The sequence below is a fragment of the Coturnix japonica genome, chromosome 4 (genome assembly GCF_001577835.2).
Source record: "Coturnix japonica isolate 7356 chromosome 4, Coturnix japonica 2.1, whole genome shotgun sequence".
NCBI classification, from domain to species: Eukaryota; Metazoa; Chordata; class Aves; order Galliformes; family Phasianidae; genus Coturnix; species Coturnix japonica.
This window is the reverse complement of record NC_029519.1, coordinates 22,171,454-22,187,596: the sequence shown is the minus strand read 5'-3', so window position 1 is coordinate 22,187,596 and position 16,143 is coordinate 22,171,454. Positions and strand designations below refer to the sequence as shown.

General features: G+C 37.5%; 1 protein-coding gene across 9 annotated transcripts in view; it reads left to right on the top strand.

Moving 5' to 3' along the window:
- The window catches only part of CLCN3 (chloride voltage-gated channel 3), a 56,337-nt gene that overhangs the window by 30,327 nt on the left and 9,867 nt on the right, over nt 1-16,143 (top strand). For 8 of the 9 annotated variants that reach the window (XM_015860862.1, XM_015860855.1, XM_015860860.2 and 5 more), the window contains 8 exons: nt 4,787-4,944; nt 6,679-6,778; nt 8,933-9,120; nt 9,730-9,852; nt 11,133-11,339; nt 11,765-11,845; nt 12,415-12,960; nt 15,267-15,453. In XM_015860862.1, the coding sequence (XP_015716348.1) occupies nt 4,787-4,944; nt 6,679-6,778; nt 8,933-9,120; nt 9,730-9,852; nt 11,133-11,339; nt 11,765-11,845; nt 12,415-12,960; nt 15,267-15,453 (1,590 nt within the window). Of the gene's footprint in view, nt 1-4,786; nt 4,945-6,678; nt 6,779-8,932; nt 9,121-9,729; nt 9,853-11,132; nt 11,340-11,764; nt 11,846-12,414; nt 12,961-15,266; nt 15,454-16,143 lie in introns of those variants that run through there. The other variant, XM_015860865.1, reaches the window with a different exon arrangement.

Here is a 16,143-nt window from a genome sequence, read left to right as displayed (position 1 = left end):
CCGATCTCTGTAGAAGCTGTATCTGTATAGATTTCTTTTATAGACAATACTGGGTAATTGTTCAGATAAGCACATGGCTCAGAACCTCAGAAAAATCTATTATGCTCTGTTTGATTACCCAGGAAACAGTATTTGTATTAAATATTGATGTTCCGCTTCTCTTTTTTTTTTATGATACAAGATGTATGCACACAAGAAAACAGTCAGGAAAGATTCTTGAACAGCTGTGCAGGAATTGGGAACATCAAACATGTCATAAAACCCCTTTCTTGTGCCAAACAATATACTTATATAACTGAAGCATGTGATCCCTCATTTTTTGTGTGTACTTTTTGATGGGAATCGTAATGTGGAAACTGGAACCAGGTGCATTCCCAGAGGAGAGAACCCCAGGAAGTAAGAACCTAGATCTGTTGACTTTTCAGTTCTTTATATCAGGGACAAGGATAGTAGCACCCTGAAGATGTTTATGATCTAATGAATTCCTTCACTGAGCACTTGTTTTGAGAGATCTGTGAAATGAGAAATGCCACCTCGCATGACTGTCAGCCACTAACATTTTGATTTATTAGTGTTCTGAAATGCTACATCTGGTAAACTTCTGAACTGTGTCATAGTGAATGAGTCAGTTATGATTTGCTCCTGTTCTAAAGGAATTTGCCCTTGCCTTTTTATTTTTAAATGAATTAGCTCAAAACTTATAGGTATCTTCCTTTAAAAATAAACAAAATCCAGGATTTTTCCATCAGCTGCATGCTGCCAAGTGTTGCTTTCAAATCTCTGGAAGAAAATCTGCAAAGTTGCCAGAGTATGAGGGATCACTACTATAGGAGGTAAAAGTGCTTTACATAGCACACAACAAATGCTTTCTAATGTACAGAAATCAGCTTTTAGTCATGTGCTTTGTCATAGTTTGAATGTCAGTCAAGGTTGTGAACAGCTTGTGTGAGGCACGTGTATAGAGTGTAGGGAAGGGGAGATCCCTTGCTTCAAGGGGACAAAAGGCCAGGAGAAAGCTGTAACTTCTAAAACAACTTGTGTGAGTATAGCAATATATTCATGTTGTAATTTCTATTCCTGCCGCATGTGAGGAGAGAATAGCCAAACAAATCTAGGCTGGATTAGTGTTTGGAGCCAGCAGCTGTTTTATATATGTTCATGTTTGGAGGGAAATTATGATAACAGTATGATGTATATCAGTTCCTGCAAGGAGTGCTTTCTACATCAAGCATCCACGCAAGTTAAAAGCTTAAACAGACTCATGCATAAGAAGGGGGGTGAAAAAAAGGCTTCACTTTCTTTATAGCCAAATTGCTGCTTAGGTGTGTGCAACTGGAAAATGGAGTTGTTATAGCTTGAGGCTGTGCAAGGTATTAATTACCTTCTGTGGTAATTAATAATTTCCTGCTTGGAGGCCAGACTGTTGTGTTGAAAAATACATATGAATGACAAGGATTTAAGCACAGTCTTTAAATTGAATATAAAATAATGAAGGTGGCATGATGTGGTAAAATTTTGCATGTGTTTATGCTTATGAAAATTGTTATAGTCGTAGCTGGAAGGAACTGTACTTACAGAATGGAGTGCTAGAGAAGGAAGGAAAGAAAGGGATGCAGACATTTGAAAGGTGTTGAATCTTGTGAAGATGTATTTCCCTAATTTCTGCTTTGGAATACTTCTAGGCAATATATCATTATATTACCTGGACTCCTACCACTGTCAGACTGTGCCTTCTATACTGGTTGTCAGCTCTTACTCGGTTTTCCTCTTGATGCTCTTCTACAGAGTGGCCTTTCTACCCACTCTAGTGCAGAGTGTCACTGCAGTCTGTTTCTCATTTGGTACAATAGAATAGCTAATGGGCTTCATTCATGTGCTGTATTCAGGGAAATCACCTCTTCAGCTTCACACCTAGTTCTGCATCTCCTCACCATTATTCAGTAATCATTTGTATTCCAGTGTTTGGTGTGCCACACATCCCATCTTGTGACTTAGCAAATGCTGGGCAAAGTGTGAAATGGGCACAGTTTCAGTGGCATTTTTATTTTGTCCAGGCAACAGCCATTAATTGTTATCCTGCTCAAGAACTGTCTGTGCAATATCTGGTGCTATCCCTGATTGTTTCCCTGGAAAGGAATCTGGTTCTGCACCTTGTGATACATGTCTGTCAATGGTTTATGGGCTGGTTCATCCTGGTTCTGTGACTAGTGGGGTGGAGGGATTTCACACAATCCGCACCTCCAGGAAAGGGAAACAGGGGACCCCAAAATAATTTAAAACAGCAGCAATGATCTGAGGAGAAACAAACTAATTTACTGAATATGGTATCAGAATGCAAGATAACACACTGTAGTATAATTTGAACTTAAGATAATAAATCAAATATAATGAGAGAGTATCTGAAAGCTGTAGGCCTTACAGTAATACTGAAGTGATGTGCGCAGTCAGGATGGGCAGCAGCGAGGAGAGGTGATGGAGAAGAGTGATGAAGAGAAAAGCCCGATCAGGTGACCTTGCCAGGAGCTCTATCTCCTCTCTGACCGCAAAGCCCCTGGGGAATGTAGTTCTTCTTCTCTTCTGGACAGGTACCTGGAACTGGAGCATTAACACTTTAACTCCCAGTGCACTACATGATGTTATGATGTGGAACATCAGGGACCAAAAATTATAAAACCGTGGCAATGTCAAGTCAGCCTTTGCTGTTTGAGTTTTTCCAGCCCTCAGCTGCCCTTTGCCTTACATGACACAAGGCTGTGCTCTCTATAGCCTGATACTGTTTCATATATAGCAGGACATAAAACAATGCTGTGGGGCAAAGGCAGTCTTTTGTTCTACTGTGCTCACCGAGGTTCTGGAAACTGCTTGATTTCAGTGAAATGTTACAGATTAATAATTAAGCTGAGGCTGAATTGTAATGTATGTCCGCTTGCTTTGTGAAAGGTTAATTTCATGTAAAAATAATACTTTTAATATGCCTCCTAGTTGTTGTTGTTTAATTTCTCAAAATTTGAGGGCTAAACTAATCATTGCAGTATGACTTTGCTACTGTCTCATCCAGTAGATCCTCCTACCCTTTTGAGGAGTCTGGTGTGGATATAAGACTTCTTTCCTAGTTACCAAAATTGGAAATAGCAAGAGAATAGAATTCCTTATCCTAGAGCACATTTATCACATTTACCTCCATTTGTAAATCTGATCTTTTTCTTGTTGTTAAGCTTTTAACTGAAGCACAGGTAATGCTTCTTCATATCTGCTGTAAGAGATACCAGCTGCAGCTTTGGGAAGAGACTTTAAGGTTATGGTGGAGAGATGACAAAGAATTTAACATGGCTTAGAATGGAGGGAAAAACAATGTGAGGGAAATGTCAGCTAGGCTAGCATGAGAGATGTTGGCTCTGTTGAGGAGTCCTGCATTTGCACTCATTAACATTAAATATAAATTAAGTAAACTCACATTTTTATAGAACGTTAAGCTTGTTTGTATAGAAGCAATGTAGTAGGGTTGTCAGTGCAAAACAAAACAGTTTTTTGTATCTTAAAAATTTTAGAGATTGCATTTGATCTTAGAAGGACTTTTTATTAGAATTTTCTTGTCTTTTACCACTAAGGAATCATCCAGATAAACACTGTGTTATATAGGAGGCCTAAGCAAGAGCTCTTGAGCAATAGATGATGGAGGCATACGTTTAGGCCTGACTACAATACAGTGTTGCTATAGCATGGTTGTTGCTAAAGCTCAGACATCACAAGTTTAAAGGGAAAAAAAGTGTACTTTATCTCTTAATAAATCTTCATTGGCAGTTGTTGGTTAGGGCTGGGGCTGGTGAAGTTGGCATTGGTAGCCTTTAGAAACAGTTTCCAGGTTCGATCTTTGATCTCAGAGTGGGGGAATGATGGCTATGCTATGATCAGACAGGTATACAGAAGAAAATTATGCTTGGAGACTGTAAACATACTACAGGAACTCAAAATATATGAAAATATTGCACAATTGCTGACATATGTAAGCTTAAAAAAGCAACAACTTTTTGCTCCTTTTTGGAGGAACGAAAAATTCTTTACAGTCCTCATGCTCTCTTTAGTCTGATCACTGTAAGAAATAACTACTGGGGGGTTTTGCTGTGTAAGCTGGCTGCAGAGGAATTAGGATGATAAATTGGTAGAAGTCATTTTCTATTTGCAGAACGTCCAACTTTTTATGACTGAGGTCTGTTCTGTGAGTTACCTGAAATAAGGAAAAAAAGCACAAACGTACTTGCTTGACTTTCTCTTACTTTCTAGCAGCATTCTTATGATATGTTGATAATACTTTGTTTAATTCAGACATGCAGGAGAGTGGTGAACAACAGTATGAATATTGAGAAATAACTAGCAACTTGAGGTGCTATGAACTTCATCTACTATCTGATTTTGTTTTCTTAGTCAATTTTTCCTCCAGTAGTTGATAACCAGAAATAAATTTCAAGGTAAACGTGTCAGAGCCACTCAGTTTTTTCACCTGGTTGTACTGAAATTTCTCAGGAGTCTGCACAGAAAGTGGAACAATAATTTGACTGTGATACATTAATTTCTATTTAAACAACATGAAAGATGAAGTTGCTAATGTGAAAATTTAACCTACAGTTGAATGACAAAAATAACCCCCCAGAACAACACAGCTAAATGAAATAACATACATGTATTACAGGATGTGTCTTAATTACTTACACAGTAGTTTTATATGTCGTGTCATGAACATTGGAGTACTCCAGTTTATTACAGAATTTTTGTCTTTCCTCTGCCACAGGAACTCATTATACAATGACAAATGGAGGAAGCATCAACAGTTCAACACATTTACTGGATCTTCTGGATGAACCAATTCCTGGAGTAGGAACGTACGATGACTTCCATACCATTGACTGGGTTCGAGAGAAGTGCAAAGACAGAGAAAGGCATAGACGGGTACATGAGATCAATAACAATACTGGGAAGGCATGTTTATTTGGGCGATGGAGTTGAGGTCTGGGTTAGTAATGGCTATAAATATATGCAGACTTCAGATTGTAAGTACTGATATCAAATAGAACGACCCTCATACTATACTATAAATAAAGTACTGATTCACTGATAACAGCATTATGACTTGAAAAGGAGGCAGTAATTTAACTGAGTTGGATTAGTCATGTTCTGCCTCCCTTCTCACCATGTCCCCTCCTCCACTACAGTATTACAGTATTCTTTTGCTTACATTTGCTGTATACTTAAGGCTGTTTTCCACCATAGATGAATTTGTAGTAGTCTGATAGTGCTTGTGGTGATAGCTGTGCTGGACAAGTGCATCTGTGCTACTGCTGTGTAGTGCTGTGGTTGTTTTGACTGAGAAAAGTGAAAATTCTCATATCTAAAACACTTATTAGCATGTATATGTTTAACAAAAGAAGGCAGACCCGATATGTATAGGGAATATCCTTCCCACTCTCCCATTCCAAAACTTGATTTCTTTATCAGGACTTCTAAGTTGAGGCCATTCACCTACATCAGTGTTCTCTGCTACAGGTTCTTTTATGATCTGGGCTCTGGCTGTATTACTGTTGGAAAAGATAGCATCCGTCATTTAACAGACTTGTTTAATAATCTTTTGGGAGGAAATGTACTGTTTGGAGCCTGACTGCAAAACTTTTGGAATGCTACATTAAATTGCCTGAAAAACAAAATAAATTTGGAGATGAAATCTCTCCTGAAATATTTTTAGCTGATCAAAATGAATAGTTAAAAATGAGTCATAATTGTAGGGAGGAATCAGGAAAGAGACTTCTTCACATTCAACATTCAGTAGTTATTCTGCTTTGTTTGAGGATGTCAATTTTTAGCTTTCTGGAAGCAAATGTAGGATGAATGTGGTGTTTTTAGTCTGACATGATTTAAAAAGAAATCTTACACCAGTCCAAAAAGCAAAGCACCCGCAGTTCCACTGTCTATAGTTTTTTGGGGTGGGATGGAAGATCCTTGGGCAATGGATCTGTGGACATATGTACTGTGATAGAATGTTTTTTTGAAAAGTAAAAAGAGTTCTCCATTTCATAATTTGATTTCTAAATGTGTTTATGTCACAGATGTGTATGTTAGTATCTGTGCAAGTGAACAGAATGATAGGACTCATAAATCATGGTGAGACAAATCACATCTGCGAATAGGTTATGTGAAGTAAAGTCTCACAGGTGTTACTTATTTTAACATCTGAGACCAGAGAAGTTGGACAAGACAGTTCAGGATTTACAGTTAGAGAACTACTATGAAATCTATAAGTACGCCCTGAATTACAGGAGAATGTCTAGCCATGTAATCAGAGATGTTAGGGAGGGAAAGATGTATTTTGAAAGACATGCTACTGCAGAAAGCTGATTTGAGGGGGGGAGTAGATGCTGAAAATAAATGCATTTCTTTTAGGGGTGGTAATTCTTGTCTGGGTTTCTTTGCCTAGTATTCTGCTTTATTATTATTATTATTATTATTATTATTATTATTATTATTATTATTATTTCCTTTTCACTCCATTTGTTGTGCATAGTTTCTCTCTTCCTTAACAGTATGAAAAACCCTAAAGCTGCTGGATAATCATAAAAACATATTTATAGTTTTTGTTTTCTCACATTATTGGGAAAAAGCACAACTATGCATAATGGTTTCTCTCTGCAGATTAACAGTAAGAAGAAAGAATCAGCATGGGAGATGACAAAAAGTTTGTATGATGCATGGTCAGGATGGCTGGTAGTCACGCTAACTGGCTTGGCATCAGGTAATTAAAAAAAAAAGTACTCCTTTATTTTACTCTGTGTGTTATCTGTCAACCTTGTCAAAAGCTGGTTGAGGCTAGTACTGTAATTTCATGAGGGAAGGAAAACAGTGGCTATCTTGATTACAGGTATAAGCATTTTACAGGGAGGATTTGCTAATCAAATAGGAAACAAAACCTTTTTTCCACTGAATTGATTTTAGGGATGAGTTCTACAGCTAATATTGTTTGATAGTTTGTGGCCTCACTGTGTTGCTGTGCCGCTTTCCATCCTTGTGGTTTGGAGTGACCAAACTGTGCAGGAGTAAGAGGCTGCAAACTTTCTGTCCAGTTTTTCAAACAGAATTATTAGATTAAATTCTAGGAAGATTTGATCATAATTGCAGAACATGGATACGTCTATTAAGAAGGCATGGTAATTGTATAATTACTTCTTAACATATATACATAATCACTTTCACAATCATATATAGATTAATGTATATGCAAAGTGTGTAGCATGTTTATATACCTCTGAATATACAAACTGAGGGTATATAACTATTGGAAATTGCGTATGTTAATTTGGGTGAGAAAGTGCTGTGGTTTTGTGTGGCTTAGGCCTTGTCATTTTTTCTCTTCCTCCCGCTCCAAAGCCGCAGTGCATATCAAAATAGCTTTACTGGTCTTCCGCACGCCAAAGCTATCAAATTCTGTCCATGAACATTCCTGATTTTTTTTCAGTCTCAGTTGTTTTCTATGTATCCAGTGAGTCTTAAGTAGTACAGCCTTGATTTCAGTCATGGAGAAGTCTTACGTTTATGTATTTCAGATTATTTTATTTAAATTCTACTGTACTGAAACACTGTCTTAGAATGTGTTTGGCCCAGGATCTCAAACTGGGAGTCTCTGGAAACTAGTAAATATAGATTAGTAAATCAGGGAAAAATGTTTCTGGAACTTGGACTGGTGCTGACACAGGCTGCCCAGAGAGGTTGTGGATGCCCTGTCCTGGGAGGTGTTCAAGGCCAGGTTGGATGGGGGGCAGCCTGGTCTAGTACTAGATATGGCGGTTGTTAGCCCTGTTTGCAGCAGGGAGGTTGGATCTTGATGATCCTTGAAATCCCTTCCAACCCAAGCCATTCTGTGATTTTACACAAGTAAGCTCAGGGGCTGACAGATACAGCTATTTCTGGTAGTGATTAATACCTTTTGTTTTTTGTTTTTTCCTTTAAATAAGGTTATTTAAATACTTCTTAATGAACCCTTAGAAGTAATTTCCTACCCAATACCCTTTTGAGGGCTCTTCAGCAGGTTTTCAGGGTGCAGTTGCTGCACAGAATCCCTCTTAAACTTTAAGCTGGAGAACTACTCTTCTATACTGCTTGTTACCTGCAGTAGGGATTTTACATGTTCACCCTGAGATATTTATATGGTATTTACTTATGATGTTCTAAAGCTGTTGTTGGCATGGTAAGAATTATTTGTTCAAAATATCTTGTTCTGTACAAACTATGCTCTATGAGCTAAGGAGTTCTTTGGAGCCTGATCAGGTTGTTTGTCAGAAGGTGCAATATGGCTTTTGTCAAAAAACTATGAGAGTCCTATTCTGACTCATTTGTTGTAGTGGACTGTTGGAGAAGCTTGGGTAAAAGAAGAGAAAAAAGGAGAAGGGAGAGGAAAATACTTTTGTTCTTTTCTGGACGCCCCAAGTATGATGCTTAGGCATGCTGGAAGGAGTCCAGCAGAAGGCAATAGAGATGGGGAAGGAACTCGAGCACTCTTCCTGTGAAGAGGGACTGAGAGAGCTGGCCTGTTCAGCCTGGAGAAGAGGTTCATCAATGTCTGTAAATACTTAAAGGGAGAGTTCAAAAAAGGTGGATCCTGACCCTTTTCAGTTGTGCTCGATGACTGGATGAGTGGTGATAGGTACAAAGTGGAACAGAAGAGAACCTACCGGATCAAGGGAAAGTACTTTTTTACTGTGCAGGTCATGGAGCAGTGCTAATAGGTCACCCTGTAGAGGCTATGGAATGATCTCCTTGGAGATCTCTAGAAGTTGCCTGAGTGTGGGCCTGGCCAGTCTGCTCTTTTTAAACTGACTTTTTAAACATTTCTTTCTTCATTTTTTTTGTCTAATTTGTTTATGTAAATTAATGTCAACTGTTTCTGCAACAGGGGCGCTGGCAGGATTAATTGACATTGCTGCTGACTGGATGACTGACTTAAAGGAAGGCATTTGCCTTAGTGCTTTGTGGTTTAACCATGAACAGTGTTGCTGGGGTTCAAATGAGACCACATTTGAAGAGAGAGATAAGTGTCCACAGTGGAAGACTTGGGCAGAACTAATAATTGGGCAAGCAGAAGTAAGTATATATTTGTTCTGTGGAATTGTTGCTCAGCAGCTCTACTGAATACAGAAAAGAATAGCTAGGGTAATAAATTGGGGATTGGGTTCAGTTTTCAGCATTTTAATTGATTAATTAGTTGTACTCTTATAAATGTGTGTTTTATACACTGCAAGAGGACTGACTGTTGCAGATATAAGGAAGTTATAAGGAGAGTATAGAGCTGTTAATAACATGGGAACAATCATACAAAGCAAAAAACTAAAAGAAATTCAGCTTCTTTAGATAACAATGAGTATTGCTTTTATATTTCTTTCTAAACCATTTCTTAATATAGAAGACTTTCTTGGTATTCAGTAAATCTTAACATCTAATAGCTATTAAAATGTTTAATTCTGTTTATAATATGAAGTGTTATGACACTTTGTAACTCACATAATCGAGTCTGTGCTGTGCTGTTCAGACAAAACTAACATTCTGGTGGCTTGGTAATAATTACTATTGTTTGAAATGTGTACATACAAGTGTGCTTACAAGAAGAGTACTTTTCTGTTGTTTTAAGTGGTGATGTTTTTCCTATGCCAGAGTTGTATTCTTACATATTTGGGTTTTTCTTTTTGCCTTTAGGGTCCAGGTTCATACATAATGAACTACATAATGTACATTTTCTGGGCTTTGAGCTTTGCCTTCTTAGCGGTTTGTCTGGTGAAGGTGTTTGCTCCATATGCCTGTGGCTCGGGGATACCTGAGGTGAGTTTTAATTAATAATTACACTATAGATGTTTCATATAAATGTGGAAATTCCTGCTGCACTACAGGACCAGAAGAGGAGTCAAGAGGGTTGCCCCTGTGAAATTCACCCAGTATTAAAATTTAAACAAAGTGATTTTGCTAACTGATGCTGAAAAAGGAGCTCTGAAAATTCAGGTATTGAGTTGATAGGCTTTCCTCCACCTCTCTAATCCATGCCTTGCAGTATAAGAGAATGGTGGTTCATTAATAGAATACGGATCCTAAGAGACAGCAACTGATATTTTACTGCACTCTAGCCTTCTAAAATAGCACGCACAGTGAGACCATCAGCTAACAAGGAAACTCGTTTAATAACCCTGGAAACTCATTCTTTCTACATTTGCTCTCTGCAGTTATGCTCAGAATGTGGTGAGAGTTGGGGGGACAGAAGAAAATTTTGTACTATCTCACTCTTCCCATCAGTCTGTAAATATTTCTTCATGTATTTGTACTGTGGAAAAATGAGGGACAATTCTTGCCTTTATGTAAACCTGGAGTAATTCTGTTCTATTATTCTACATAAGATTTCATCCAAAATCGGTCTCCAAATTTAGCTAACCTTCAGTTTCAAGAAACAGATGACCATTGTTTTGTGTAGATCCTGTTTATACATGTACTGTGCTTTGTTTTAGTAGATGTTATTTTCTGTATAGAATCATAGGATGGTTTGGGTTGGAAGCGACATTTAAGATTATCTAGTTCCATCCCACCTGCTATAGGCAGGGACACCTCCCACTAGACCAGGTTGCTCACTGCCCCATCCAGCCTGGCCTTGAATGCTTCCAGGGCAACCTGTTCCAGTGTCCCACTACCCTCACAGTAAAGAATTTCTTACTAACATCTAGTCTAAATCTGCCCTCTTTCAGTTTAAAGCCATTTCCTCTTGACTAGTCGCTACATGCCTTTATAAAAGCAGAGGTGTTCCAGCCCTCTGATCATCTTCATGGCTCCCCTGGGCCCATTTCAACAGCTCCATGTCCTTCTTGTGTTGGGGGCTCCACAACTGGACAGAATACTCCAGGTGGAGTCTCACGAGAGCAGAGTAGAGGGGCTATGTTGATCATAGGTATGCTATCACTTATGTTTTGCAGTTATTCATGAATGGAAATCCTCTAGCAACCATTGTGGCTATCTGACAGTACATATTGTAAGATGTGACAGTTACTTGTCTAAAATTACTACTAAGTAATTATTTACCAAAGAAAGTAGAATATAGTACCAATTCTGTTTTCTTTCAGATAAAAACTATTTTGAGTGGCTTCATCATCAGAGGTTACCTGGGGAAGTGGACTTTGATGATAAAAACCATCACTTTAGTCTTGGCTGTAGCATCAGGTTTGAGTTTAGGAAAAGAAGGTCCCTTGGTACATGTTGCCTGCTGCTGTGGGAATATTTTTTCCTACCTCTTTCCAAAGTACAGCACAAATGAAGCTAAAAAACGAGAGGTAAGTTCTTGTGAAATTGTTTTTAGAAGGTACTTATTATTCTTGTGTTTAGTAAAAGATGCCACAATACTGGTTTGTTAAAAGATTATATTTGTTCTTGTGTTTAGACTTGGATTATTTATAGTTCTTTGTTGTCTTAAAAACAATGTATTATCCCTGATGTTCTCCAAGGCAAATAATTTCCACATTGGAAAGGTGTTTCTGCCTTTCTCTGACCTCATACAAAACCATTTGATTTTTCCTTACATTCTCTCTTCCTGACTCTGTATTTTGACAATAATCTCAAATTGTGAGGACAGTGGAGTGTCTCTGACCTGTTGAACAAAGTTCTCCTGGGAAAGAGTTAATAACTCTACTGAATTCTGTTCTTCATTTTAAAATGCACCACAGAGTGCAAAAAAACTTTCACCATGGTTCTTTTCCAGGTATTGTCAGCTGCCTCAGCAGCGGGAGTGTCTGTAGCCTTTGGTGCCCCAATTGGTGGAGTCCTTTTCAGTCTGGAGGAGGTATGTGAAGAGGCGGCACTAAAGGAAGGATACTTAGAAATCTCTTATAGTATCAAAAATGTCAGACTCCTTTAAGCTGTGGGCTCAAACCTGAAAGTGAATTTAATTTTGCATTTTGAAATTGAGTTCAGTTACTGGCAAATGTTAAAAGATTTTATTTATTTATTTATCTATTTACTTTAGATGAGTGTTGACGTTGCTGGCGTTCAGCTGAGTCAGTTAATAACTGCAGTTCACGTAGAGAGATGCACCAGTTTTTCACTCTAGAAATGCAGTCTAAAAAGAAAAATTGTTGGGCTGCTTTTCTCATTTCGTAGGACACATTAAAAACCGATATGGCAGTTCTCTGAATGAAGTTTTTAAACATTATTTCCTTTAATGCTTCAGATACTAAACACAATTGTACATATTAGTTATTAGTGAGTTAAGTATAATTACAACTGACCACAAGGGACATCGAATTCTTTTCACCAAGAGATGTTTCTTAGTAGTTTTTATCTTTTAAGTCTTTCCAGTTTTATTTTGTTTTCATTGACTTACTAATAAATCTCATGTACTACTTTTTGCAGGTCAGTTACTATTTCCCACTGAAAACTTTATGGAGATCATTTTTTGCTGCTCTGGTAGCTGCCTTTACACTGAGGTCCATCAATCCTTTTGGAAATAGCCGACTGGTCCTTTTTTACGTGGAGTACCATACCCCCTGGTACCTATTTGAACTGCTACCTTTTATTCTTTTGGGAGTATTTGGTGGGCTCTGGGGAGCATTTTTCATCCGAGCAAACATTGCATGGTGTCGTCGACGCAAATCTACAAAATTTGGGAAGTACCCTGTCCTGGAGGTCATCATTGTTGCAGCAATAACAGCAGTCATTGCATTTCCTAATCCATATACGAGGCTAAACACTAGTGAGCTTATTAAAGAGCTCTTCACAGACTGTGGGCCGTTAGAGTCCTCCTCGCTCTGTGACTACAGAAATGATATGAATGCAAGCAAAATAGTAGATGATATTCCTGACCGTCCAGCGGGCACTGGAGTCTATTCAGCTATATGGCAATTGTGTTTAGCACTCGTATTTAAAATAATCATGACAGTCTTCACCTTTGGTATTAAGGTAAGTGTGAATGCAGTGGATACATCATCTGCTGTGATTATTTTTCTGTGTTGCGGCCTTTTCATTTTTCCATCTCTCGAAGCTAGCAGCTCGTTTATGGATTTCTTTCTCCATATATGGTTTTAGATCTCTTAAGATAAACGTTTACTGTTGATTACTTGTTGATGGGTAAGATGTTAGGTATATTTGAAATGTTAGCCTCTCATAAGACAGAATTTCAATTATCACTCTCAAATTCTGTTGTATAGTATTTCACTTAAATCTAGGACTCTGCCCTTCTAAGCATTAGAATGCCTCTTAACCATTCAAGCATTGTAACACCTATACTATGTCTTAGCATTCATCTGTTTGTGTGCATCTGGCTTTCTCATGAAGTTGTCAGCCCAGGGGCACACACAGTGTATTAGAATTCACAAAGTTACACAAAGGAAGAACTTCTTCATCTGTTTTTGGTTCCTTCTCTCATAACTTCAGCATTTGCAATTTGTTGGAAACACTGGCAAAGCAACTCATCTGCCCGTAGGATACGGTGATTCCAACAGCTTTTATTGCCATAAAGAGAAATTGCCAGGAGGCTGATAAGGCGTTTTTTCTTTTCAGGCCCTAACACATCTATGCTGCAAAAGTAAATAGGTTGTATGTATGCAGGATTTTATTTTGTTACTTCTTACTGTTCATAAATGCCAAGGATGAACATTTTGGGATGAGATTACAGCTTTGCCTCAAACCTGACTGGTATGCAACTGTATTGCTAGAGAAGTTTGTGTGTATATCCTGATTCCTTGTTTGTCTTAAAGATGCAACAGTAGAAATTACTTTCTCTAAAGTGTAACTTGAGTTAGATTTTTATGCAGTGGAAAAGAAAGTTGAGCCAAGGTAAACCTGATTTTCTTCATTGCACTTTCTGTGCTGACGTTCTTCTCTGCTTTGTAGCATGTGAGTCAGAGGATTATGCTAAAAAAATCACCTATAAAATTGTAGTCAGAGTTAGACCTCTAACTGTTATCCACATGTGCGGAAGAGAAGAAGCTAGATGCATGAACAATTTGTGTTAACCAAGGACCAGAAACAATTTGAATGTAGTCTCCTTTTGGACACTGAATTACTGTGGCCTACTCAGTGTAGCAGACTAGAAACTCAGCAGTTTCAAAGATATAGTCTACTGCTTTTACATCTATAATATAAATTTTTCAGGGTGTTACTCTGTAGTGTTCCCCAAGAGTGAGTTTTCACTCAGCAAAAAAAAAAAAAAAAAAAGAGTACTTAACAATTAAAAGGGGTTTTAGAGACACAATTAATTGTAGGAAATAGCAGTAGTGATGTCAGTGTACAATTTTACTTTTAGCAGAATATGGCATTGAACATTTACTGATGTCAGCACTGAAATATTGGTAATTCAGGATGGGAATGAAGGATTATTAAACCTTTTCAATACAACTGATATAAATGGCTTTGAAATAAATTGTGGAATTTTGATTTGTTCTTGGTTTACCTGTTAGAAATTCTTTGCAATCATGAATGTTGTCAATATAATAATAATGTAAATAGAATCTGAAATACAGTTCTGCATCAGCTTCTGGGTTCCATGGCAGAATCTAGTTATAAGCTGCATAATGCATGCATTTCACAGCTACACGCTTGAAAAAAGAAAAACAAATTGAAAAAAGGAAAACAAATGGCATTTATTGTGATACCAATGGTATGATTTTTTTTAAAAGGAAATTATTTTGACTAAGACAAAAAGTAAAAGTTGTGGATGAGATTTGTATTTTGGTCGTGGCAGAATATATTTATGCTTTGAGGGGAAGGAACAGGCATGTTCAGTTTAATGAGAAGTGTAGATGCAGTACAGTTTTGGTGTTTTTCTGTTTTTTAAATTTTATTTCTGGGTTGTTTTTTTTTGTTTGTTTGTTTGTTTTTTGTTTTTTTTTGAAAGTAGGAGAAGAGGCACAACAGCAATGTCTCTGTTGAACCCTCACTCCTGTTGCAGCTACGGGGACAAACAAGACTTGTCATACCAGAATGGTTTAGTTAAATATTATTGCAAGGCTATGTAGCCTATTCAGCTTAAGTTAATAACTGATCAAATAAATAAAATTACAATAGAGATGTGCTTGACGTTTTTAACAGTAAAGTGTTCTGCTTTTTTTTTTTTTTTTTTTTTTTTTTGGCATAGGAATTTGCATTAGGTTTTACTAATTTTGCAATGTTTTTAATGCAACAGTTTGAGTATTTGCATTTCTTTTTAAAATACGCAGCAAATATGTTCACATCAGATGGTAGCTGTTGTTCCATTTCTGTTTTAGGTTCCATCTGGGTTGTTCATACCTAGTATGGCAATTGGAGCAATAGCAGGAAGGATTGTAGGAATTGCAGTGGAGCAGCTGGCTTACTATCATCACGACTGGTTCATTTTCAAGGAGTGGTGTGAAGTTGGAGCTGACTGTATTACTCCTGGTCTTTATGCCATGGTTGGTGCTGCTGCATGCTTAGGTAACTAAGCCGTAACAAAGCAAATATCTGATTTTTATTTTATGTTACCAAAGTTACAGTGAGAAGCGGGGATATGTACAAATGTGCTGTATTAGAACACCTGTAATGTGGACTTCTCTTTCTTCAGATGAATGCACTTACATATCTTTATGTAAAACATGAGATCTTTATCTGAAGAATAAATGAAGTTGACTATATGATGGGAAAGAGGGTAACTTAAATAGAAGAGTTTGCTTTTTTTTTGGCATCAGTTGATGTAATTACATATTATAGGTATCATATACATTGAAATGTATAAAATAGAGTTGAAAGCGTTGAAATTGCTACAAGGAGGTAACATGATCTGCAGCCACTTCAAGCATATTTGCTGCTGTTCATGTAGAAGTTTGTTACTCCAAACAGAAACTTCAGAAGCACACAATGATGTGGAGAGTCCAGTTACAGGACTTATATGAGGCCTCATTTACAAACTGTTGAAAATCTGCTTCACTGGAGGAGGATTACTCTGGGTACCTACACTAGGAGAGATTTCATGAAGGTCTTGTCCTAAGTTAAGGACAGTAGTGGAATGGATCTGGTTCTTGGAGAGGTTGTTCTGTTAGTTTGGGGGGGATTTTTTTTTTTAATGTTTCAACCAAAATGTATTGAAAGAAGAATCTGATTTCTTTGAAAGAAGATGTGGTACCAGAA